General features: G+C 43.6%; 1 protein-coding gene across 7 annotated transcripts in view; it reads left to right on the forward strand.

Annotated features, from left to right (window-relative positions):
• Window positions 1–23,391, forward strand: part of LOC121288138 (neuronal-specific septin-3-like) — a 362,756-nt gene that overhangs the window by 293,115 nt on the left and 46,250 nt on the right. For all 7 annotated transcript variants that reach the window (XM_041206507.1, XM_041206508.1, XM_041206510.1 and 4 more), the window contains exons 3-4: window positions 90–218; window positions 22,630–22,711. In XM_041206507.1, coding sequence (XP_041062441.1) covers window positions 90–218; window positions 22,630–22,711 — 211 coding nt within the window. The remainder of the gene's footprint in view (window positions 1–89; window positions 219–22,629; window positions 22,712–23,391) is intronic.

A 23,391-nucleotide genomic window follows, 5' to 3' on the forward strand; every position in this document is an offset into this window, starting at 1 on the left:
TTCTTAGAAGCTAAAACTCTCTGGCACTGTATCGAAAAGTGAAAATGCTGCTGCTTTTGCTTTAAGTATTGCTTTCTCTCCTAATACAGGTGAAAGCGGACTCGGAAAGTCAACGTTAGTGAACACCCTGTTCAAGTCGAAAGTCAGTAGGAAGTCTTGCACGCCCAACTTTGTGGAAAAAATCCCCAGAACTGTGGAGCTACAGACGATTAGTCACAGTAAGTTTTACCCAAAGCCATGCTGCCACTTTACTGGAGTGAGGAATCTTTCTGTGTTGCGCCTTGTAGCCATGGAGCTTCCTGCTGTAACGTAATACTGATGATAATAATGAAGCTAGCAGTGCCAACTCTACACTGAAGGTATAAAACTGGGAATCAATGCGACTGATGTTATCATACAAAGCCAACATATTTGTCTCAAAGTCCTCTCTCCATTAACAAAAATCCTTGACCCATTTAAAATAAACAGGCTAACGCCTTTGTTGAAATACCAGATGTAGGAATTTGATATGGGTGCAATCAAAAAAAACTTGAAAATATTTAGTTGGCAAGGCTGCTAGCTCTTAGAAATATATTTTCCTCTGTATTAAAATGTGAAGCAAACTAATTCACTCAATGGCCATCAATTTATAATGAGAGTTTAGTAAAATAAGTTAACCTTTGAGAAGAGAATATGACAGATTGTTAGTACAGCTTCATTCAGAAGTATTATGTTGTTGCAGTTTATATTTACCCTGATTCAAATTACCATGTAGAAGGTGGAAATGAATAGAGTCTGGCTTCTCCATGATGCTTAAGATTCTGGAATGGTTCCTGCAGATTGGAAGGTAGCAAATGTAATTATTTAAGAAGGGAGGGAGAGAGAAAACAGGGAACTACAGACCTGTTAGCCTGACATCAGTAGTAGAAAAAAATGCTAGAATCTATTATAAAGGATGTGATATTGGGCACTTAGAAAATAATATGCGTGGGCAGGGGCAACATGGATTTTAAAAGGGAAACCATGTCTGACAAACCTGTTGGAGTTTTTTGAGGGTGTAACTAGCAGAATAGGCATAGGGGAGCCAGTGGATGTGGTTTATTTGGATTTTTCAGAAGGCTTTTGATATGGCTCCATACAAGAGGCCAGTACGCAGAATTAGAGCACATGGATTGAGAACTAGTAAACGGACAGAAAGAGTAGGAATAAAGGGGTCGTTCTCAGGTCAGCAGGCTGTGACTAGTGGGGTACCATAAGGTTAAGTGCTTGGGCCCCAGCTATTCACAATATATATCAATGATTTGGACGTGGGGGCCAAATGTAATATTTCCAAGTTTGCTGATGACACCAAACTAGCTGAGAATGTGAGTTGTGAGGAAGATGCAAAGAGGCTTCGAGGGGATTTAGACAGGCCAAATGATTGGCAAAAACATGGCAGCTGGAATATAATGGGAATAATATTAAGTTATCCACTTTGGTAGGAAAAACAGAAATGCAGAGTATTTCTTAAATGGTGAGAGATTGGAAAGTGTTGATGTCCAAAGAGGCCTGGGTGTCCTTGTTCATAAGTCACTGCAAACTAACATGCAGGTACAGCAAGCAATTAGGAAAGCAAATAGTATGTTGGCCTTCATCACAAGGAGATTTGAGTACAGAATTAAAGATGCCTTGCTGCAATTGTATAGAGTCTTGGTGAGACCGGGCCAGGAGTCTTGTATACAGTTTTGGCCTCCTTACCTGAGGAAAGATATACTTGCCATTGAGGGAGTGCAACGAAGGTTCACCAGACTGTTCCCTGGGATGGCAAGATTGTCCTGTGAGGAGAGATTGAGGAGATTGGGCCTATTTATTTCTAGACTTTAGAAAAATGAGAGGTGATCTCATTGAAGTGTGCCGAATTCTTATAGGGCTTGACAGGGTAGATGCAGGAAGGATGTTTGTCCTGGCTGGTGAATCTAGAACCAGGAGACACAATCTCGGAATAAGGGGTAGGCCATTTAGGACTGAAATGAGGAGGAATTTCTTCACTGAGAAGGTGATGAATCTTTGAAATTCTGTACCCCAGAGGGCTTTGGAGGCCCAGTCATTTAATACGCTCAAAGCAGAGGCCAATAGATTTCAACATATTAAAGGTATCAAGGGATAGTGCAGGAAAATAACATTGAGGTAGAAGATCAGCCATGATCTAGTTGAATGGTGGAGCAGGCTTGAGGAGCCATATGGCCTGCTCCCTGCTCTAACGTCCCTAAGTCTGAATTCTTTTCAGTGTTTTCTCTGGGTATGTAACCTACCTCACAGCTAATGGCGCAAGTGTCACCAGGATAGACGTGTAGAGAGAGCAAAGTGACAGAGGCAGGAGTGGATGAAGACGAAATGTGCAGGAGGGAGAGAACTAGAGAGAATGGGGAAAGAGTGAAGTTGAGGAGCGGGGGGAGGGTGAAAAGTGATGTGGTCAAATGTGAAGGAGTTAAATGGGGTAATCATGATTTTGCTTGCCTCAAATACTATCAGAAATGGCATACTCATCAGCGCAGTCACAGAGAACTGACCCACACCACTGTATTACCATACCATCTTTTTATTTAAGTTCCAATCATTCGCCGACTGATGGTTAACATCTCTTTTCTGAAGGTCCTGCCACTTTGCCAGCCTCAGCCCAGTTCCTTTCGGGCACAGACGCTGCCTAGAATTGTTACAGATTGGTGCTGAATCTCACAGAGAGGCTTTCTAATCAGTGGTGTGGGAAACAGAGAGAAAATAAATCACTCTGTTCTAGAGATACTGCCCTGAGGCTGGGAATCAAAGAAACTGTGGGATCAGAGGCGAGGAGGTTTTAGTCTCCATCTGACCTGTGCTTTCTTTGACCTGCTGGTGCTGGATGCTGACACAGGTTGCCATCGAGGGCAGAGCGCTCTCTTCCCGAGCACAAACATCTGCTTTGTGAGCAGAAAGAAACATCAAGGGAATTCTGAATTTAAAAAAGTTAATTTGTTCTTACAATTCGAGACAACTTCTGTACTTTATGTAAAGCTCGATACTTTGAATCAAATGTCTGTAAGCTCAGCAAAGAAGTTGTTCAAGCTGCTTGGCATGATTTGGTGTTGTATAAAATTTTAAAAATATTGTTGTACTTACATCTTAGAGTGGTCCAATTGCTATTTTATTGTGCCTCTTCATGTCTAATCCACTTACGTTATAGGGTACCTGGTTTATGCTCACTGATTGCTCGGAGACCTCTTGGGCTAGACATCAGCTGTGAGAAGCAGGGAGGGAAGGATCCAATACAGTGTGCATGCAGTCAGTCTGCACTTGAAGGGACACCTTGGTTAAAGCACCCTGCATGTGGTAACCTGCCTGAAATAGGCCAATTGTCCGTGCAAATCGGCAGGGCAGTTGGTAGGGGTTGGTGGTCATGGATTGGGGGAGGGGTGTTGGGGGCTGGTCTGTTCTGGGGTCCTTTGCCAAATTTGGTCGCAACATGTGCTGTGCGCACTGCGGCCCACTTTCCTGGATGCACAACTGCCATGCCAGTGGGCTTTCATAGGCAGTAACAGAATGCCTGCGACTGAGCTTTCCTCCTGGCTCCAGTTTAAATTGAGGGGATCTGCCACAGCCACATGTGAGAGCTGGAGGACTCCCATTGAGTCTCTGTGCCAATGTCTTTACAGTCAACAGTACTCCTCAATTCACCCCATCCAGAAATACACCTGAGAGTATTTGTCGGGCCCCCTATACAGGAATGTCTGAATATCCCTCGTGGAGTGTCATGGCACTGGATGGACTTGGCCAACTGCTCAATGTATCCACTATATGGAAACGCACAGGCCTGAATTTTCACTACCTGGGTCGGGAGTGCAGAGTCGGGCAATTCCCGGCACCCCAAACCTGACCTAGGAAGAAGTGCCCCGGAAGTTCAGATTTTCATTCCGAGGTGGGAAGTAAGCATGAAAATTGAAGCCATGGCCGCTACCCCTGGAAAGAGTTCAGAAGCTGCCTTGTGTGAAGGGCTGAGTGAAAGACCGGCCTCAGTGTTCTGGCACATTGTCAAAGCTATGAAAAAAGACAAAAACCAGCCCTGCAGCTTCACCCCTTACACCCTCTCACTGTCCCCACACATTCCCCATGCTTACCCATGCCACCTCATACCCTCCATCCCCGCCCATGGCCTCTCATACCCTCCATACCAACCGATGCCCCTCCACAAAACCCATATGGCCCTTTATAGCCAATTTAGTGCCAGCTCATGTCAACCCCCCTCCATGGCCCTTTATAGCACCTATGCCAATTTAGTGCCAACTAATGCCAATCCTGCACCACCCACCCAACACCCTTTGCCCTTACATCCTCCAGGCCAACTCACCAAGTATCCACCATAGGCAGACCTCAAGATTCATGTTGAGATTAAGTAAAGTTCTTAAGTGTCTATTGATGCATTCACTATTTCAAAAAAAATTCTCATTGATAAAAACCCATTCACTACATTTTAATCCCTTGTAAAAACAAGCATTTGTATTCATAGCCCCACTTCAAAGACTTTATAAGCATTTAGAGCTGTCAATCAAACTGAAATGACAGGCACCCCACTCTGATAATGCTAAGTTGTGAAATCAGTCATGCAGCGCTAATCTTATAATGATAACCCTCAGGCTTATGTCAACTTATGACAAGGTGAAATAGCATTGTGCTGTTTTCTTTAACACAGCAGACAGCTTTTTCACATATTTAAATAGCAGGAGATTTAAATTCCCTGACAGCTCCCTTTGACAGTGCTGTTGCTTGCTCCCTTAGACAACTCTCTTGACAGCTCAATTGATGGTTCTCTTGACAATTCCAATGAGTTTGACAGTTCCAGTGAGTTAATGTACTTTTTCTGCACATTAATGTCTACTTTTAATAATCCCAAAGGGCACCTTACTTCTCCCAAAGAGTACCCGATCTCTCCCAAAAGTATCCCAGGACCATATCCAAAAGGGTACCTTACCTCTTCAAAAGGGTACCCTATTTCTCCAAAGAACTCTGGTAGATTTAAACCTTCTACCAGATCTAAGGTACACAAGTGGGTTTTGGCTATTGCATGAGCTAGAATCAGATCTAACTGAGACAGCTGCACTTTAACATGTGCAGTTGCCTTCCTGAGCCACGAATGTGCAGATGAGAACCACCCTGCAACCCCCCCCTCCCCTGTGAAAATGGTGGGAGTCAGGTTTGCTATGATGGAGAACTATGTGTGAAAACTCAGACCGTAGTATACTGCAAGATGGCTGCGTAGGAACTTACTGCACAGAAACGGGCCATTTCAAACCAGCTGTTTGAAAGATCTATCCTTTAGTCCCAAACCCTCTACTCTCTTCATATAGGCCTACCAATTATTCCTATTTCAGTATATATCAACTTCCCTACTCTGACGCAGTTGAACCTGAAAGAACGACTGAATTTCTATAGCACCTTTCAAGACCTCTGGACATCCAAAAGCATTTTACAGCCAACCTTTATTTTGAAGTGTAGTCATTGCTGGAATGTGGGAAATGCAGCTGCCAAATTGCGCACAGCAAGCGCCCAAAAACATCAATGTGATAATGACCAGATAATCTATTTTTTTGTAATGTTGATTACGCGATTAATATTGGCCAAGACTACAGGGAGAATTTTGCTGCTCTTCTTCGAAATAATAGTTTTGTTTTTCAAAAATATATTTTATTCGCATAATTTATAAAAGAGCATGACTCGAAGTTGACATTCCATAAGGTGCAAACCAAATCAGTGCCTTCCAAAACAGTTTTTTTTACTCATTAGATTTACAATTACTGTTAATATTTACAAGATTCATTGCTTGTCAAACATGCAGCCCAAAGGGTACTACCCAGTTTCCAGACCCTCGGTGTGTTGTGGCTGAAAGGCATCAGACAGTGGCCTTTCCCCCATTGTGCCTCGGCAGTGGCTGCCCCAAGTATTAGCGTGTCCCTCAGCACGTGGTTCTGAACCTTAGCTTGTGCCAGTCTGCAACACTTGGTTGTAGACAACTCTTTGCTCGAGAAGACCAACAAGTTCCAGGCAGACTGGGGAGCAGCTTTCACCAAGTTGATGTCCCTTCAGATGCAGTTGATGTTTATCTCCGCGTGCATCCCTGGGAACAGCCCGTGGACCTACTGCTGCTTGGGATGAACCTCGACAAAGACCACATGCATCTCTTTCCAAACCACCTTTGCAAAGGCACATTCCAGAAGGGGGTGGTCAACAGCCTCTTCCCCACCACAGCCCCTTGAGGGCAACAAAATAATGCCAAGGAATTATTTATATCCACCTGACAGGGCCGTAGTTTAATGTCTCTGGCAGTGTGGCACCCCCTAAGTACTGCACTGCGATATCAGCCTAGATTTTGACGCTCAAGTCCTGACTTGAACCCACAACCTTCTGGCTCAGAGGCAAGAGTGCTACCCACTGAGCCGCCATCAGAATCAAAGACAACAGTGGCGCGGACGCCCAATGTCATTATTTATTCTGGATGTAGAAAATATCATAAATTCTTGATCTTAGTCTTGTGACTTCCCACCATAGACGGCCCAGAATTTCTGCAGGCGTCTTAATGGTTCCTACCATAACTCTGAAAGGAGACTAAAGGAGATTGCCAAGAGCATGAAGCCATTTTCCCAGCCTCCCTAGGGGTTATACCAATCTCCCACCGGAGTTATTGTGGAAGAGCAGAACCCGTGCATTTATCACAGTTGAACGGTGCTGCACGTAGCTTCAGTGCTTTGTGCCGTCGTTCACACACACACACACACACACCTTAATCATTGAAATCAAAGATGAGCTTCACGCTTTATGACCACCATTCTGACTGGCTTTGTGGTTACGAGCGTGCTTACACTCACTTGTGGGAGCGCATGAGCTTATGAGACACGATTAGTAGCTGTAAGACTGCCTCAGGGTTCATGTCATTCATCACTTGCCCTTGGTGCCGATTGTAAACAGTGTAATCTGAGTGTTTATGCAACCCAGTTTTACAGCTTCTGCTGTGTATACAGACTTTTTTTGCACATACAGTTCTTTGACAGGAGTGAGCAGCAGTTGAATTCTGTAGGTCCTCAGCGCCATGAATGGTTTTGACTGAGTAAATAAGGAGGAACTGTTTGCCCGTGGTGCAAAGGTCGGTAACCAGAGGACACTGGTTTAAGGTGATTGCCAAAAGAATCAGAGGCGACATGAGGAAACATTTTTTTCACATTGGAATGTGCTGCCTGAAAGGACAGTGGAAGTAGAGTCAACAGTAACTTTCAAAAGACAATTGGATACATACTTGAAAGGGAAAAAAACATTGCAGAGCTAAGGGGAAAAAGCGGAGGGGTGGGTTAATCGGACGAATCATCAATTTGAAATCCACCCTTGCTATCTGTTTTTATGTAGAACTCTATTTTTTGCGTTCAGTCTCTGTTCCCTTTTGGCAAGGTTACCTGTTTTCTTGGTACATCAGTCTCATGGCAACCTTCAAATCTCACCAAAAATAAAAATAAAGCCTCTGTGCAAAATAATGTATAAATATATAAAAGGCCTACTCCATCTCCTAATTCATATGTCCATAGGCACATAACTGCAGGTCAGTGTTTGCAGGCACCAAACTATTTGTAATTGGTGTTGCAACAATTATTTGAATTAAATCTGACCAGTTAAGTGTGCTCCATGTTCAAAATGCCACCAGTTCCAATTCCGTTGATGCCTTTAATTCTAATCCGTTTAATTAAACTCAGTGTGCACCCTCGCTTGAAAAATGGAGGCTCTGATCTCAAACCAGTTTTCTTATATTTGTTCATGGGATGTGGGTATCGCTGGCCAGCATTTATTGCCCATCCCCAATTGCCCTTGTTCTGTTGCTGTGGGTCTGGAGTCACGTTTAGGCCAGACCTGGACGTTGGTGAACCAGATGGGTTTTTATGACAATCAGCAACGATTTCATGGTTATTATCAGATTTTTACTGAATTGAACCCAGGTCCCCAGAGCATTACTCTGGGTCTCTGGAATACTAGCTCAGTGACAATACCACTATGCCACCACCTCCTCTTGCTAGTTATAGGAAAACGATATGGAGCTCAGTTGTAATGAAAGAAAACTATGCTGTGCTAATACTGACATGTGAATGTGCTGATTGGGACTGTGAAATTTCCTCTCAGATAGTGGAAGGAAACTCTCTGGGTGGATCAAGCTGTGTTGCTGTCACTGCATCATCAATTGGCCTGTGACAAAGCATCATGAACAGAAAACCAAGGGTTGCATTGCCCCAGTTGAGTGAATGTTGTTAAATCTCAGCCGTGCTCAGCTTAGCTGAGCTTGGTTATAGCATTTGTCCAGCAAGTTGTGCCATTTCAGAAAGTCATTGGAACTGCACTAATGGCCATTTTGCATGGGATCTTTGCCCAGAACCTGACAGTAAGATCCAGATGATAAAACAGGAGACTTTCCTTCAAAGACGAGGAGAAAAATCGATTGGTGAATCAAGCAACACAAGTCTCAATTAGCGAAAACTGGGTTGCCTGCACAGCTTCTCAGATGCAGAATGACGTTTGCCATCAAGCAACTATATAAAGTTACCTCTTACAATGTAAGCTTAGATTTTTTGAATTGTTTGGTGCTCAGTTGGTGCTTTTTAGAAGTTACTATCAAACGCAGAAGTTCAGGCAGCTTTGTTCGTATGTCTTCACCTAAATGATCACATAACTATACCGTGAATAGAAATTGAAACGGAAAAAAAATCACTGGATCCACATTCAGTAGGCGAAGATCCCCGGTAGAGACAGTAAGGGGTGCAGACTGGAGATAAAATTAGAGACAGAGGGCTAAATTTAATCTTCAACTTGCCAAAACTCGAAATGACCACCCTGCTGATCTTCAAATGAAACCTATCAGCGCCCATCTCCAGTTCCGATGGGATTGCACAGTTCACAGGCGGTCAAGGCAAAGGTCAAATTCTAAAGCCAGTTATTTATCCCTACTAGATACCAGTGACCGGGAATATGTGGAACATTTAAACCTATAATATGTAGATCTTTAAATGACTCAATGATTTAAACAAAAACAGTACCTAAGTGTGACACATAATAGCTCTACAGAAACACGAATTGTATAAATTACTGTGTCAAGACCAAGTGGTTTTTGCTGAATCTTTGACCAAACCTTTTAATTTATGAAATTGAATAACACCAAGAATTAAGTGGTCAAGATCTGTAATATTTTACATTTAGTGATACATCATTGACTAAACATATCCTGCTTTCATAATTTCAGTAAAACAGGAAGCACTGTGTCGTGTAATTATGCTCTAAAATGGAAGGCAAACAAATTTCCTTTGTCTAAGAACTTATGAACAGGAGAAGGCCATTCAGCCCCTTGAACCTGTAGCACCATTCAGTTAGATCATGGCTGATTTGTATCTCAAATTCATCCACCTGTCTTGGGTTGGCATAATCTTTAATACCCCCCCGCCTAACGAAAATCAATCAATCTCAGCTTCAGAAACTTTCATGATAACATTTTGGGGCAGAGTGTGTCTAGATTCCAGATCCTTTCACAAATGCTAATGTGAAGCCACTCTTCCTTGTGGCAGCGTTTTTGCTGATGTAGGGAGGTATTTACATGGGGGGGGGGTGGTGGGTGGATGCTGAATATACATTTGAAGACCATTATCAGCAGGGCTGCTGAGTGACAGAGTACCAGCATTATACAAAAAAAGTGCCTTCTCTCGCACGGGAGGATCTCCAAGCTGCTAAGTGAAATGTGACTAAGCTTATGCATGCTCTGCATGTAGCGGAAAGCTGTGAAACCATAACTGACTTGAGATAAGGCGACCTCTTCAATTATTTTGATTCAGTGGCGCCACTGTGGGTCAGTTTTAACAGTGCACAGAATCTGCAGGTAACGAGACAGACAAGTCTTCACAGTGCTGTTGCTCCACTGTCGGAATGAGTTGGCATGTTGCGCAAAGCACTCTGTGTTTAACAACTAGGTGGTGTGTAACCTCAAAACAAAAACCTCCTTTTCAATATTCATCCTTTAAATGCAGATCATCCTTTAAAAGTGCGCTGTGAAAAATCCTTTAGTCTGGCAAGCATTGACTTATGGCTGCACAGAATGACAAAAAAATAGCCCTCAACCTCCGAAGAGCTTCAGTCATTCGTGTTGTCTGTTGTAAACCAGCTTATTCAGAGTTTTAAAAGCTATTGATCTTTAGAGCATGTTGACAGTATTCTGCAATTAACTACAGACATTTGGGAAACTGAATTGTTATTTTAGTGTCTGAGAACGGAGGAGTAAGAGTAACTGCATAGCTCTTTCAAAGAGCCAGCACAGACACGATGGACTGAATGGCCTCTGTCTGTGCTGTAGGATTCTGAGTATTATAAAGTATTTGAGAAGCCAGGATGCTCTGGGATCTGGCTTCAAACCTGGCCAGGGTGATGGGATCAAAGATGTCACTCTCACCGTAAGGGTCGACAGTGAAATGATCTTTGATGGTGTCAGCTCTGTACTGTCTGGGCTGAGCCTCGAGTACAAACTTTGCCCATCCCGTGACATGAAATTATCAGCTTCATTCAGAGGGCAAATCGATGGCTTGTTTGGAAAATTAGACATACGGATTGACGCTCTAGGCCGAGCTGTTCAGAGGTTGGGGTGAAGAAAACACTGAGGGGAATATTCCACCAACCCGTCAGTAAAAGCATGCATGCACCAAATGCACTGCAGACGGCAGCTTTTCCCACAATGTTGGAGCAGAGTAAACCCTTTGTTCCTGTGATGTTTGTGTTTAGTGTTTGTGCTTTTTTAAACTTTGGGGGTTTGACTCTTCGACTTCATGCTAAAAAGTGGAAAATTGTATCCCCCTGTTTCATCGGGAAGGCGTGCTCAGGAAAGAAATGTTGCTGAAAAAGGTTTTTGTTTTAAGTCAATTAATAGCTGCCAACTAGCTAGTGAAGAGAATAACTCCCTGCTGCAGTGTGTTGGAGCACGAGCAAGATGCTTCAATGATTTCCATGTGGCGTGGAGAGGTAGGAGTAGAGATCCCTCCCTGTTCAACCAAGAAGACCACCAACCATCTATTCCTCATCTGTCTCAGGGCCCAGCTGGTTTTGATCTCTGATGTCCAAAACAAATCTCTCCAGATAAGTTCTTTTTTTTTTGTAACACTCCCTCTGTGGGGGCCACCAACAGGCCGTCCGACATTGGGAGATCCTCCTCCCACCCTCAAAATCCCAGAACGGCCTGCCCCACCTTTACATGTGTGCTATCCGGCGACTGCAGGGCCGCTCGATTTTCCAGGGGTCGGCAGCCACATCCTCCTTGTTCCCGCCTGGATCAGTGGGAAGTGGGCCCACCCGTTAAGACTAAGCAAGTCATGTAGCGTTACAGGCAGCCAGGAAACAAACCGAATTACTGGGGCCCGCATTGTCCTGCCACCCGCCTACGGCCAGAATTGGATAGAGAAACGGGAATATTCAGCTGAATTTTATGTTGCGGCCAAATGGGGTTTTTCTCTCTCGTTTTACCTGCGGTGGCTTGTGTGCTGAGTAAACAATAACTTTAAATACTGGAAGGTAAAGAGCGACTGCATTTGGAGAGATCACCCTTGAGCAACCACTTGGAGGGACTCCCTATAAACAAACATTTTTCAAGTGTCTTTATTTATTACTGGTGGACGGCATCAAGTTAATAAGGTAAATGCTGCTGCCGTAAAGTCTTGTTCGCTGAAAAGCTGACCAGTAACAGTTTTACTGTCAACAGCTTCTCCAGAATACAGTGAAATTAAATATTCTGTACAGCACCGAAACAGGCTCTTCAGCCCAACTGGTCCATGCCGGTGTTAATGTGCCACACAAGCCTCTTTCCCCCAATCTATTCCGTCTCACCCCATCATCATAACCTTCTAATTCTACCTCCCTCATGTACTTATCTAGCTTCCCTTTAAGTGCTTCTATATTTACCTTAACCACTCCCTGCGGTAGCACATTCTCTGGGTAAAGAAATTTCTCCTGAATTCCATATTGGACTTATTGGTGCCTGTCTTGTATTTATCACCTCTGGGATTTGGAGTCTTCCACAAGTGGACGCACGTCTCCGTCTGCCCTACCAGCTCACCTTTTCTAGAGAAAAGATGGTCAATCATTCCTGATGGTTACAGCCTCAAAGTTCTGGCATCATCGGTATAAACCCTGTACATGGCACGGGTTAGATCTGTGGTTTATTATAGCTCTTAAACACAAATAATTGATGCATGCGTGTGGAATATGATGCCACGGTGGGAGTGGGGCTTACACAGTGCGAGGAAGGAATTTGAATCTGCCAGCACCAAGCTGTTAAGATTGAGGATTGGGGGATGCCACACCTGCATTCCATCACTCATTTCCACCTCCAGCCATGCTGGTGGAAGGACGAGTGACGGCGGGTGGGGGGGGAGGTCTGGATTCTTTCACAGCTTCCCACGCTGATGCTCTGGCCTTATCTAGCCGATACGCTTCAAGGTGGATGAAATGTCAGTAGCTCTTCCCTCAAGTTGTACCAGATAGCCAAGAATGGTAAGCTCTAATTTGTTAAATACAAGCTTCAGCCAACGCTCTGACAAACTCCATCGCAAAGTGATGCAGCTGTCTTGCTGGGTCCCATGACTCAAAAGGCGGAGTGGGGGGAGGGGGTGGGTGGGGGGAAATGGTGTTGGGGGCGGGGGGGGGGGGGTGTTGGGGGGGGATGGTGGGGGTGGGGGGGTGTTAATTTCTTAAAGGGGCAACTGCATTTTTAGAATTTTCAAGACTGCTTTCAGTTTACTATCAGAACTTGTTGCCCAAACTGCTTTGGAATTAGTATTTTGGCTGCCAAGGAATCTTTGCAGCAGCAAATGTGACAGTCATGACAGCCTTGGCTTCTGCATGACCAGAATAAAATATTGAGCCTCATGCCCACTGGCACTGATGGCAACTATGTGCCATTGGCACCATTTCAGAGGTGGGAAGTGAAACCATTTCCTGAGGTGGGTCTTAATCCCTCCTGGTTATGGGTCTCAGGGCCTGTTGACGAGATTCTTAGTGCCCACAGTGATACAAATGATACCTTACTTTTATATTATTCTGCTTTTTTCTGAGGCAGCATTGCAATATACATTGCTTATAACCATGCCAAAGTCCCTAAGGCCTCGCCTGGATTATGATGCAAACATGCACAGACCAGCCTCTTTGATAGAAGCATATCCTGAGTTTCAATCCTGATTGCATGGTTTTAATTGCACAGTTCATTCAAGCAACTTGTCCTCATTCCCCATAGAGATTTTATTAATGGTAGAATGAATTTCTTGTGCAAATTTTCAAAAGATGCCAAAATCTGTTTAAGACACTTGCCTCAGTTTTGTAATGTGTGTTCGCATTACAATGGTGTTGAATCACAATAGTTTTGTAACGTATGAAATTGTTACCGTGTGATTTAACACACCAGTTGGATCACCACTGAAAGACAGTCCTTGACCGTGTCAGGAGATTTATGTTTTATCTCCTTGCTGAGTGCAACTGTGACAAGAATGGAACCTCACTCAACATGCTAAGGACCACAGCACAAGCCCATGCATCAGTTGCTGCGTTTCCATTAAATCAGATCTAGCGGTTCTTCATTGGAGTTGCTGCATCTTTTTGCAGTTAAGGTCTGTGTGACATTTTGCTGAATCCTTTCACAAGGGCATTGCGATTACTCAGTAGCATAAGAATGACAAGGTTATAGAATACTTTATAAAGCCTCTTGGAATAAGGTAACCTTCATTCTAGAATAATAGAAGATGGACACATCTGGATTTACAACCCTGCCATTTGCAAAATAACAGTTATGTCTCTTTTTTTTATTTGTTTATGGGACCTGGGCATCACTGGCTGGGCCAGCATTTATTGCCCATCCCTAATTGCCCCTTGGCACTGAATTTGGAGGGCATTTTTAATGCCGTGGGTCTGGAGTCACATGTAGGTCAACAGATACCAGTGAGCCGGATGGGTTTTTATAACAATCAAAAGTGGTTTCATGGTCATAATTAGACTTTTAATTCCAGATTTTTTTATTGAATTCAAAGTCACAATCTGCCATGGAGGGATTTGAACTCAAGCATCTGGGTATCTGGAGTAATAGTCTGCTGACAATACCACTATGCCACTGCCTCCCCATTGATCATTGTTGATTGAGTAACCTTTCTATCTAGGCTTCTTACAGCATCTGACTTCTATTAGACAGCCACCGGATTATGTTTAAACTGGTAATACTTTTATGTTGCAGATCTTATGTAGAGTAGCCCTCTTGCCTCTGACTCAGAAGTTTCAAGCAGATGTAAAAGATCCCATGGCACTGGGATCCAGTGCAGGGGACTCTTCATTGGAATTTTGGCCAGGAAAACAGATGCTCTAGTCATTATCTCATTGCTTTTTGTGGGACCTCGCTGTGCACAAATTGGTGACTGGATCTCTTGCACTACAACAGTGACTACATTGATTTGTGTTTGGTGGTGTTGAATTCACATTACTTTAACAGATTGTTGTTAGGATTTAATGGTTAATTAAAACTGGCTCTAGAAAACCACTTGTATGTGAAAACGAACCCATGATCCCCATCCATCGTACAGACCCAAATTGCATTTATACAGAAATTACTCTGAACTGAATGTCAAATTTCTACCTTGATCTTGCCAGCGGGAATCTACCCTAAAAATGGAGGGTAAAAACTGAAATAAAACAAGTGTGCAAATGCACTGTCAGCTATAGGGATAATAGCGGGTGGGCTGACATTGAGGTTGGACAACATGTGTGTTCTACTCACCAGCACTGAATAATATTTACCACCGATATGAATGGTGCCATTATAAACAAATCCCAAAACCACCTTGTGAATCCTCACTATCTCCTTTAGAACAACAAGCGATTAGGTATATGTCCAAATTAATTGCTTGGTAGGCTTTCCTTTTCAAAATGTTTCCAATTCCAGTTGTGTCCTGACACATTATCTGTGAAACTTGCCACCTGTCTCGTCTCTTCCAAGCCAAGGGATACGTAATGCTGCATTGTGTCATCAGTGGAGCAGCATCTGTTTCACAGAGCATTGCACCCTGGAGTAGTAGGACATAGATAAAACAGGGAACTTCCCCACATGTAATTAGAACATCAATTGAAGCGATAGTGGGATAAGATGGAAAGGAATGTTAACTTATGTTGTTCTTAGGAACCTACTGTTAAGTAACTGAGTGTGCCTTAGGTGGAGCAGATTTTCCATCTTACCCAATGGAAGATGCCAATAACAATTAAAAAGGACTTTGCGAAATGGTTTGGGTGAGGGTACAAGTATAGCCTACATCTAAACAATTTTACCTCAGGAGTAAAGCTTCACCGTGCAAACTTCTGATTCACAGACTGAAACCCATAATTTAGTCTGACATTCCTGTACAGTACTGAAGGAGGGCCACACTGTTGGTGGCACCTTGAGGAGATGTTAAGCCACTGGCCTATCTGGCCATAGGTGTAAAAGATCCCAGTCAAAAAAGAGCAGGAATATCCTCCCCGTATTCTCGGCCAACATTTATTCCTCAACCAACATTGCTCAGAGCAGAATATCTGATTGTTTATCTCATCACTGTTTTTGGGAGCTTTCTGCCTATCATGTTTCCTACATTGTAACAGTGACTACACTTCAATGTTGGCTGTTCAAACAGGGAAGTGCTATATAAACACAAGTTCTTTCTTCCCATGTATAGTGATGAGGTGCATTTACAGATCGCAATGTAATTTCAAAGCAATTCTAATTTTAACTTCAGAATTACCATCTTAATTGTTCAAAACAAAATGTAATTAATGCAGGTAAAGTTGGCTTGCATCACTGTAAAACAAGGATTAGATCATCCCCGATAACTTGTGCTAGCAACAAATGTTAAACAAGAAAATATTTCACTTCTGAAAATATACCTTGACATTAGTATTTGTTCTGCTCCAAGTTGATTCACTGGCAGACTAATCTAAAGCACTCCGTCAAATACAATGACAAGTAGATGAGTGGTATATTTGAAAGGAGTAGGAGTAAGGGTAAATTAAAAGCAAGAGTTAAGATATGTCTGGGGAGCTCAGTCCCATGATTTGTGCATCCTGCACTACGTGGGAAATCATAGACACTCCTGGTGGCCTAGATGACCATGTGTGCAGGAGGTGCCTCTGACTGGAGCAGCTCAAGCTCCAGGTTTTCGAGCTTGAGCGGTGGTTGGAGGCACTACAGTGAATTCACAAGGCTGAGAGGCTCATGAATAGCACATTTCAGGATGTGGTGACCCCGCAGCTTAAGGAAGTGCAAGCAGAGAGGGAATGGGTGACCGTCAGACAGAAGAAGGGGACCAGGCAGGTAATGAGGAATCCCCCGAGTGCATCTCACTTACAAACTGTTTTTCAGCCTTGGAAAACGGTGAGAGTGACGGTTCCTCTGTGGAGGCTGACCGGAGCCAACACCATTGCATTGTGGGTGCTCCAGCTGCTGGTTGGGGGGGAGGGGGGGGGGGAGGGGGGAGGAAGCAGTGTGGAAGGGCAATAGTGGTAGGGGACTTGTTAATGAGGGGAGTAGACAGGCACTTCTGTGGCTGTAGAAGTGACTCCAGAATGGTATGTTGCCTCCTGGGTGCCAGGGTCAAGGAACGGCTGCAGGGCATTCTGAAGGGGAAGGGTGAACAGCCAAAGGTCATGGCCCATGTTGGGACCAATGACATAGGAAGAAAGAGAAATGAGATTCTGCAAGCAGACTTTGGGGAATTAGGTGGGAAATTGAAAAGCAGGACTTCAAAGGTAATAATCTCTAGATTACTTCCAGCGCCACACAGTAGTGAGTATAGGAACAGAAGGCTGGAGCAGATGCATTCATGGCTGGAGAGATGGTGCAGGAGGGAGGGCTTTAGATTCCTGGGGCATTGGGACTGTCTCTGGGGAGATGGGACGTACAAGTTGGACGGGTTACATCTGAACAGGATCAACATCCTCGCGGGGAGGTTTGCTAATGCTGTTGGGGTGGGTTTAAACTAAATTGGCAGGGGGGGGGTGGTGGGATCCTGAAAAGTGGTTCAGAGGGGAGAGAAGCTGAGATTGAATTACAAGTTAAAATGCTGGTAAGTGAGTCTGGAAGGCAGAGGAAAGGTAGGCTAGATAAGAAAGAAGTGAGCTTAGCAAGGCTAAATGGAATATATTTTAATACAAGGAGCCTGAGGAATAAGACAGATGAGCTGAGGGCACAGAAAGGCTGGTGGGAGTGTGATAGCATAGCCATAACTGAGACTTGGCTAAAAGAAGTGCAGGATTGGCAGCTCAACATTCCTGGTATTCAGATGAGATAGAGAGGGCGATAGGAGTTGGGGGTTGGTGGGGGGGGGGGTGGGGTTGGTTGCGGTGGCAATACTGATTAAGGAATCAATTATAGCAGTGAGGAGGGATGATATCTCGGAAAGATCATCAAATGAGGCCATATGGGTAGAAGTAAAAAACACAAAAAGGGCAAATACGCTGTTGGATGTGTGGTATAGGACCCCAAACAGTCAGGGAGAGATAGAGGATAAATATGTAATCAAATTTCAAAGAAATGTAAGAATAATAAGGCAGTAATAGTAGGGGATTTTAACTACCCAAATATTAACTGGGATAGTTTTAGTGTGCAAGGTAGAGAGAGCAAAATTCTTAAGTTGCATTCAGGAGAACTTTTTTAGCCAGCACGTAGAAAGCCCAACAAGGGAGGGAACAGTTCAGGACCTAATATTTGGAAATGAGCCTGGTTGGTGGAACGCGTATCAGTAGGGGAGCATTTTGGAGATAGCGACCATAACTCAGTTAGATTTAGGGTGGTTATAGAAAAGGATAAGGTTGGGCTGGAAATATAAGTTCTAAACTGGGGAAAGGCTAATTTTACTAAGATGAGATACAATTTGGCCTGGGAGCAGTTACTTGCAGATAAAACTGTGACAGAGCAGCAGGAGGCATTCAGGGAGGAAATAGAGAGGGTACAGGGCAAATATATTCCCATAAAGACATGGTGGGGGAGGGGACCAAGTTCGGAGAACCCTGCATGTCAAGGGACATAAAGGTTAGGATTAAGTAAAAAAGAGAAGCTTATGGCAGATACCGAGGGCTCAATAAGGCAGAGTCCTTGGAGGAGTATGAAAAGTGCAGGGGGGGATCTTAAAAGGGAAATTTGGAAAGCTAAGAGTGTGCATGAGAAAGCATTGGTGGGTAGAATAAAGAAAAACCCAAAGGGGTTCTTAAAGTATATAAAGAGCAAAAGAATAAGTAGGGAAAGAGTAAGAATTAGGGACCATAGAGGTAATCTGTGTGTGGACCCGGAAGACGTGGGTACAGTCCTCAATTAATACTTTGCATCAGTCTTCACAATGGAAAAGGACGATGCAGGTATCGACATCAGGGCGGAGGACTGTGAAATATTAGAGGAAATTAACATATAGAGAGAGAGGAGGTACTGGTGGGTTTGGCGGCCTTAAAAGTGGATAAATCCACGGGCCCGGATGAGATGTATCCCAGGCTGTTGAGGGAGGCAAGGGAAGAGATATCAGGGGCCCTGGCAGTAATTTTCAAATCCTTTTTGGCCACAGGTGAGGTGCCAGAGGACTGGAGGACTGCTAACGTTGTCCCCTTATTCAGAAAGGGAGGAAGGGAAAGACCTGGAAATTACAGGCCAGTCAGTCTAACCTTGGTGGTGGGGAAGTCATTAGAAAGAATTCTGAGGTACAGATCTATATGCACTTGGAGAGAGACGGATTAATCAGGGATAGTCAGCGTGTATTTGTTAAGAGAATTTTTTGAGGAGGTTATCAGGTTGATGAAGAAATGCATTTGATGTGGTCTACATGGACTTTAGCAAGGCTTTTAATAAGGTTAATCATGGCAGACTGGTCAAGAAAGTAAGAGCCCATGGGATCCAAGGCAAAGTGGCATGTTGGATCCAAAATTAGCAGGAAGCAGTGGGCGATAGTAGAGGGACGTCTCTGTGACTGGAAGTCTGTTTCCAGTGGGGTTCCACAGGTCTCGGTGCTGGGACCCTTGCTATTTGTGGTGTACATAAATGATTTGGACTTAAATGTAGGAGGTATGGTCAAGAAGTTTGCAGATGACACGAAAATTGTTAGGGTGGTAAATAGTGAGGAGGAAATCTGTAAATGCAGGAGGACATCAATGACTGGTCAGGTGGGCAGAGCAGTGGCAAATGGAATTCAACCCGGAAAAGTGAGAGGTAGTGCACTTGGGGAGGGCTAACAAGGCAAGGGATTACATTGTGAATGGTAGGACCCTGGAAAGTACTGAAGATCAGAGGGACCTTGGTGTGCATGTGCACAGATCCCTGATGGTAGCAGGGCAGGTAGATAAGGTGGTTAAGAAAGCATATGGGATATTTGCCTTCATTTGCCAAGGCACAGAATACAAGAGCAGGGAGGTTATGCTAGAACTGTATAAAACGTTGGTTAGTCCACAACTGGAGTATTGCGTGCAGTTCTGGTTGCCATATTATAGAGAGGGTGTGATGGCACTGGAGAGGGTGCAGAGGAGATTTACCAGGATGCTGCCTGGGCTGGAGGGTCTGAGCTATGAGAAAAGATTGGTTGGGCTGGGGCTGTTTTCCTTAGAGCAGCGAAGGTTGAGAGAGGACCTGATAAAGGTATATAAGAGTGTGAGGGGCATAGATACGGTGGATAGGATTTTTCCATTAGTAGAGGGGTCAATAACCAGGGGGCATCGATTTAAGGTAAGAGGTAGAAGGCTAAGAGGGGAATTTTTTCACCCAGAGGGTGGTGGGAGACTGGAACTCATTTTCAAAAGGGTGGTTGAGTCAGAAACTCTCGTAACATTTAAGAAGTATTTAGATATTCACTTGTGTAGCCATAGCCTCCAGGGCTATGGGCCAAGCGCTGGAAAATAGGATTAGTGTAGTCAGATCTTTGTTGACCAGCGTGGACACGATGGGCTGAATGGCCTCCTACTGTGCTGTAAACGTCTATGAAAGAATATATATCTATGTACATATTGATAAATATTCTGGAGAAGGTTTATGATCTCCTTCCTCAACAAAACTGAGGCCAGAATTAAACTGAGTTTTTCTTTCTTGCGGACTCGAAACGTTAACTCTGTCCTCCTCTCCGCAGATGCTGTCAGACCTGCTGAGTTTTTCCAGCTATTTTTGTTTTTGTTTCAGATTTCCAGTATCCGCTGTATTTAGCTTTTTTCTTTCTTGCCATGGTTACCTGTCAGCACTCACAGCATTCAGATTAACAGGCAGCTTTAGTTCAAAGGGTCCTTGTGAAATTCAGATGAAAACCTGTGATAAAGATATTTAATCTTCAACACCAATGGTTGTTTGATTGTTCACTGGTAGGGTGAATAATTAGAAATCCCGGAAGTAGATTTGGTCTTAATTAAGAGCTGAAATTGATCCGTTTTTGTCTTGGACGAGCAGTTGAACTCAGGAGGTAAGAACTTGAACAGCTACATCAGATCAGGTAAAGATAAATTGACCAGAAACTGAACTGGATTAGCCACATAAATACTATGGCTATAAGAGCAGGTCAGAGGCTGGGAATCCTGCGGTGAGTAACTCACCTCCTGACTCCCCAAAGCCTGTCCACCATCTACAAGGCACAAATAAGGAATGTGATGGAATACTCTCCAATTGCCTGGATGAGTGCAGCTCCAACAAGACTCAAGTAGCTTGACACCGTCCAGGACAAAGCAGCCCCATCCACAAACATTCACTCGCTCCACCACCCATGCACAGTAGCAGCAGTGTGTACCATCTACAAGATGCACTGCAGGAACCCACCAAGACAGCACCTTCCAACCCCATGACCACTAGCATCTAGAAGGACAAGGGCAGGAGACACATGGGAACACCACAACCTGGAAGTTCTCCTTCAAGTCACTTACCATCCTGGCTTGGAAATATATCGCCATTCCTTCATTGTCACTGGGCCAAAATCCTGGAATTCCCTCCCTAACAGCACTGTGGGTGTACCTACACCACATGGACTGCAACAGTTCAAGAAGGCAGCTCATCACCACCTTCTCAAGGGCAATTAGGGATGGGCAATAAATGCTGGCCCAGCCAGTGACGCCCACATCCCACGAATGAATTTTAAAAAACGCTTGAGCCTAAAACACACTTAACATGCAATACGCAAAACTATTATTTTCATATCCCGAATTAATCATAGATGCTTTTCAGACTTCTACCTTGTTGGGCCACTGTGCATTAGCAAGCAGAGGGGTGATGAGTGAAGGGGATTTGATGCAAGTTAGGCCAGAGTCAGCAGAGTTTTGGGTCAGTGGACAGTGAGAGGCCGGCGAGGAGTGTGTTAGATTAGTCAAGTCCGCAGATAACAAAGGGTAAACGAGGCCCATTCTTTAACAATTAGTTACCATTGTGATGCTAATTTATTGTATGGTCTTATTGGACTAGACCTCCTTGTAGATGCTTTGCATAAAGTTTGAAGAAGAGTTTGATTTTGTCAGGAAATGATTTTCATGCATTCTTCTATCTTTCTGCATTGACTTGACAGCTTGCTGTCAACTTGAGCCTTTTAATGTATTAACTAATTCTAGGAATGGAACTATTAAGAAAATAACTGGGGTGGGGATACGTGGCAGGTTGGATGATGTGCATTAGACACTGGGCTATTTATTCAGAGAACTGAGCTGGAATCGAACCCTGACCGATAAAGCAACCCTGACTGACAGGATAATTCTCCTAATTGTTATCTGTCATGGTTCTTACATTAAATGAGTTTTTAATGAGTGTAGCCCCTTAGCATCTAAATGAGTAATAAATTGACAGCTCCATTTAGTGAAGCCACAGATTAGTTACAGAAAACTGTTACTGTGATGTGGCAATGGTTGCTCTTCTGTGGATGGGATTGAAGCATATTATGACAGAGCAGAACAAGGTTGAAGCTTGATGTACCAGATTTAGGAAGGCTGACACAGGCTGGTTGAAGAGAGAATAGTGTTCTGTTCCTCAGCACCTAACATCCCTCACATAAATAACCACATGTGCTTTTAAAGATATCATTATGAAGAAATATGACATTCCACAATTAAAAAATTAGCTCTTCAGGGCCATTGAGCATGTTTCGCGGTTAAGCCTTTTGACAGTGTAAGAGAGTGAAGGTTACATCATGATGGCAATGGAGGTTGCAGTTTGTAGGAACGTCTACACTGCACCCTATGGAGGAGCGAAGATTCACCAACAAACATCTGGCTTTCAGCATTTAACTGTACATATGTGGGCTCTGGAGGTTGCTGTCAGTTTCAATGGGGTAATGACAACAAACGCCGACAGTTTCACTGTCATCACCACAGCAAAACCTCTACCAATGATTTTGTTTCTTTAAAAAATCCCTGTAAGTTTATTATTTCCACTTAACTACCAATTTTACAACCAAGAAGCAAGAATGATGGGGATATGCATTATCATATTTAATCTGTATGTGATATTTTTGAGCTGGGTAGAAAGAGACCATTAAACACTGGATTTGTTCATTAGGCACATTATGCTGTTTCTGTTCTCCTTGAGCTGTATAATTCCACCCGCTTGATCTTCCTGATGTGATTTTTAAAAAATTTTTCTTCTAGTTATTGAAGAAAAAGGAGTAAAAATGAATCTGACGGTTATTGACACACCGGGATTTGGTGATCAAATAAACAATGAAAACTGGTATGTTAATTGTTTCTGTCGTGACCTAGATTCTCTGTTGGATTTGCCTGTTTAAAAACAAAATTGAAGTGGTTGCCAATGATTTACCAATAATCCAACAATTTACACCACCTAAATTGAGATTCACATAAGGATTGACTGCTCGTAAAAGATTACAAGCGGGTTCTACCCCCCCCTCCAACCAAGAAAGGGCATTGCTCATTGTGGAGGGGCAGACTATGAGGCCAACAATTGATCTGCCTTACCCAATGGACTTTCTTGGGACCCCCTTTTAAGTGGGCAATGAGTAAAGCACTTCGTCAAAGTCTTGTGAATTCCAATATTTTAAGTGGTGTAAAGTGTTGACTACCAGTTCTGTTGCAAAATAATCTCTCTTACTTTTCTGAAGTACCGTCTGACTGTGTTGAAGAGTAGCTTTTAGGATAATATCAGTGTTTTTAGAAAAAGCTGCAGTTTGGCACACAGGACGTAGCAAACTGGGCTCCCAATGTTGATACCAAAGCAGTATTGAGGTTAGGACAAGCCATTTTAAATGCCTGACATCTGCAAAACTATTAATATAATCAGATTACAATTTGCAGCATAAAACCCCAATGCAACTGTAGTTTGTGATGTCAAACATTTGAGCATCTGTCTGCGAGTTAAGCATCAGGAACAGTGTAGCAGTGTAGCGCTGAGAA

Source organism: Carcharodon carcharias, chromosome 15 (assembly GCF_017639515.1).
Source record: "Carcharodon carcharias isolate sCarCar2 chromosome 15, sCarCar2.pri, whole genome shotgun sequence".
In the NCBI taxonomy this organism is placed as follows: Eukaryota; Metazoa; Chordata; class Chondrichthyes; order Lamniformes; family Lamnidae; genus Carcharodon; species Carcharodon carcharias.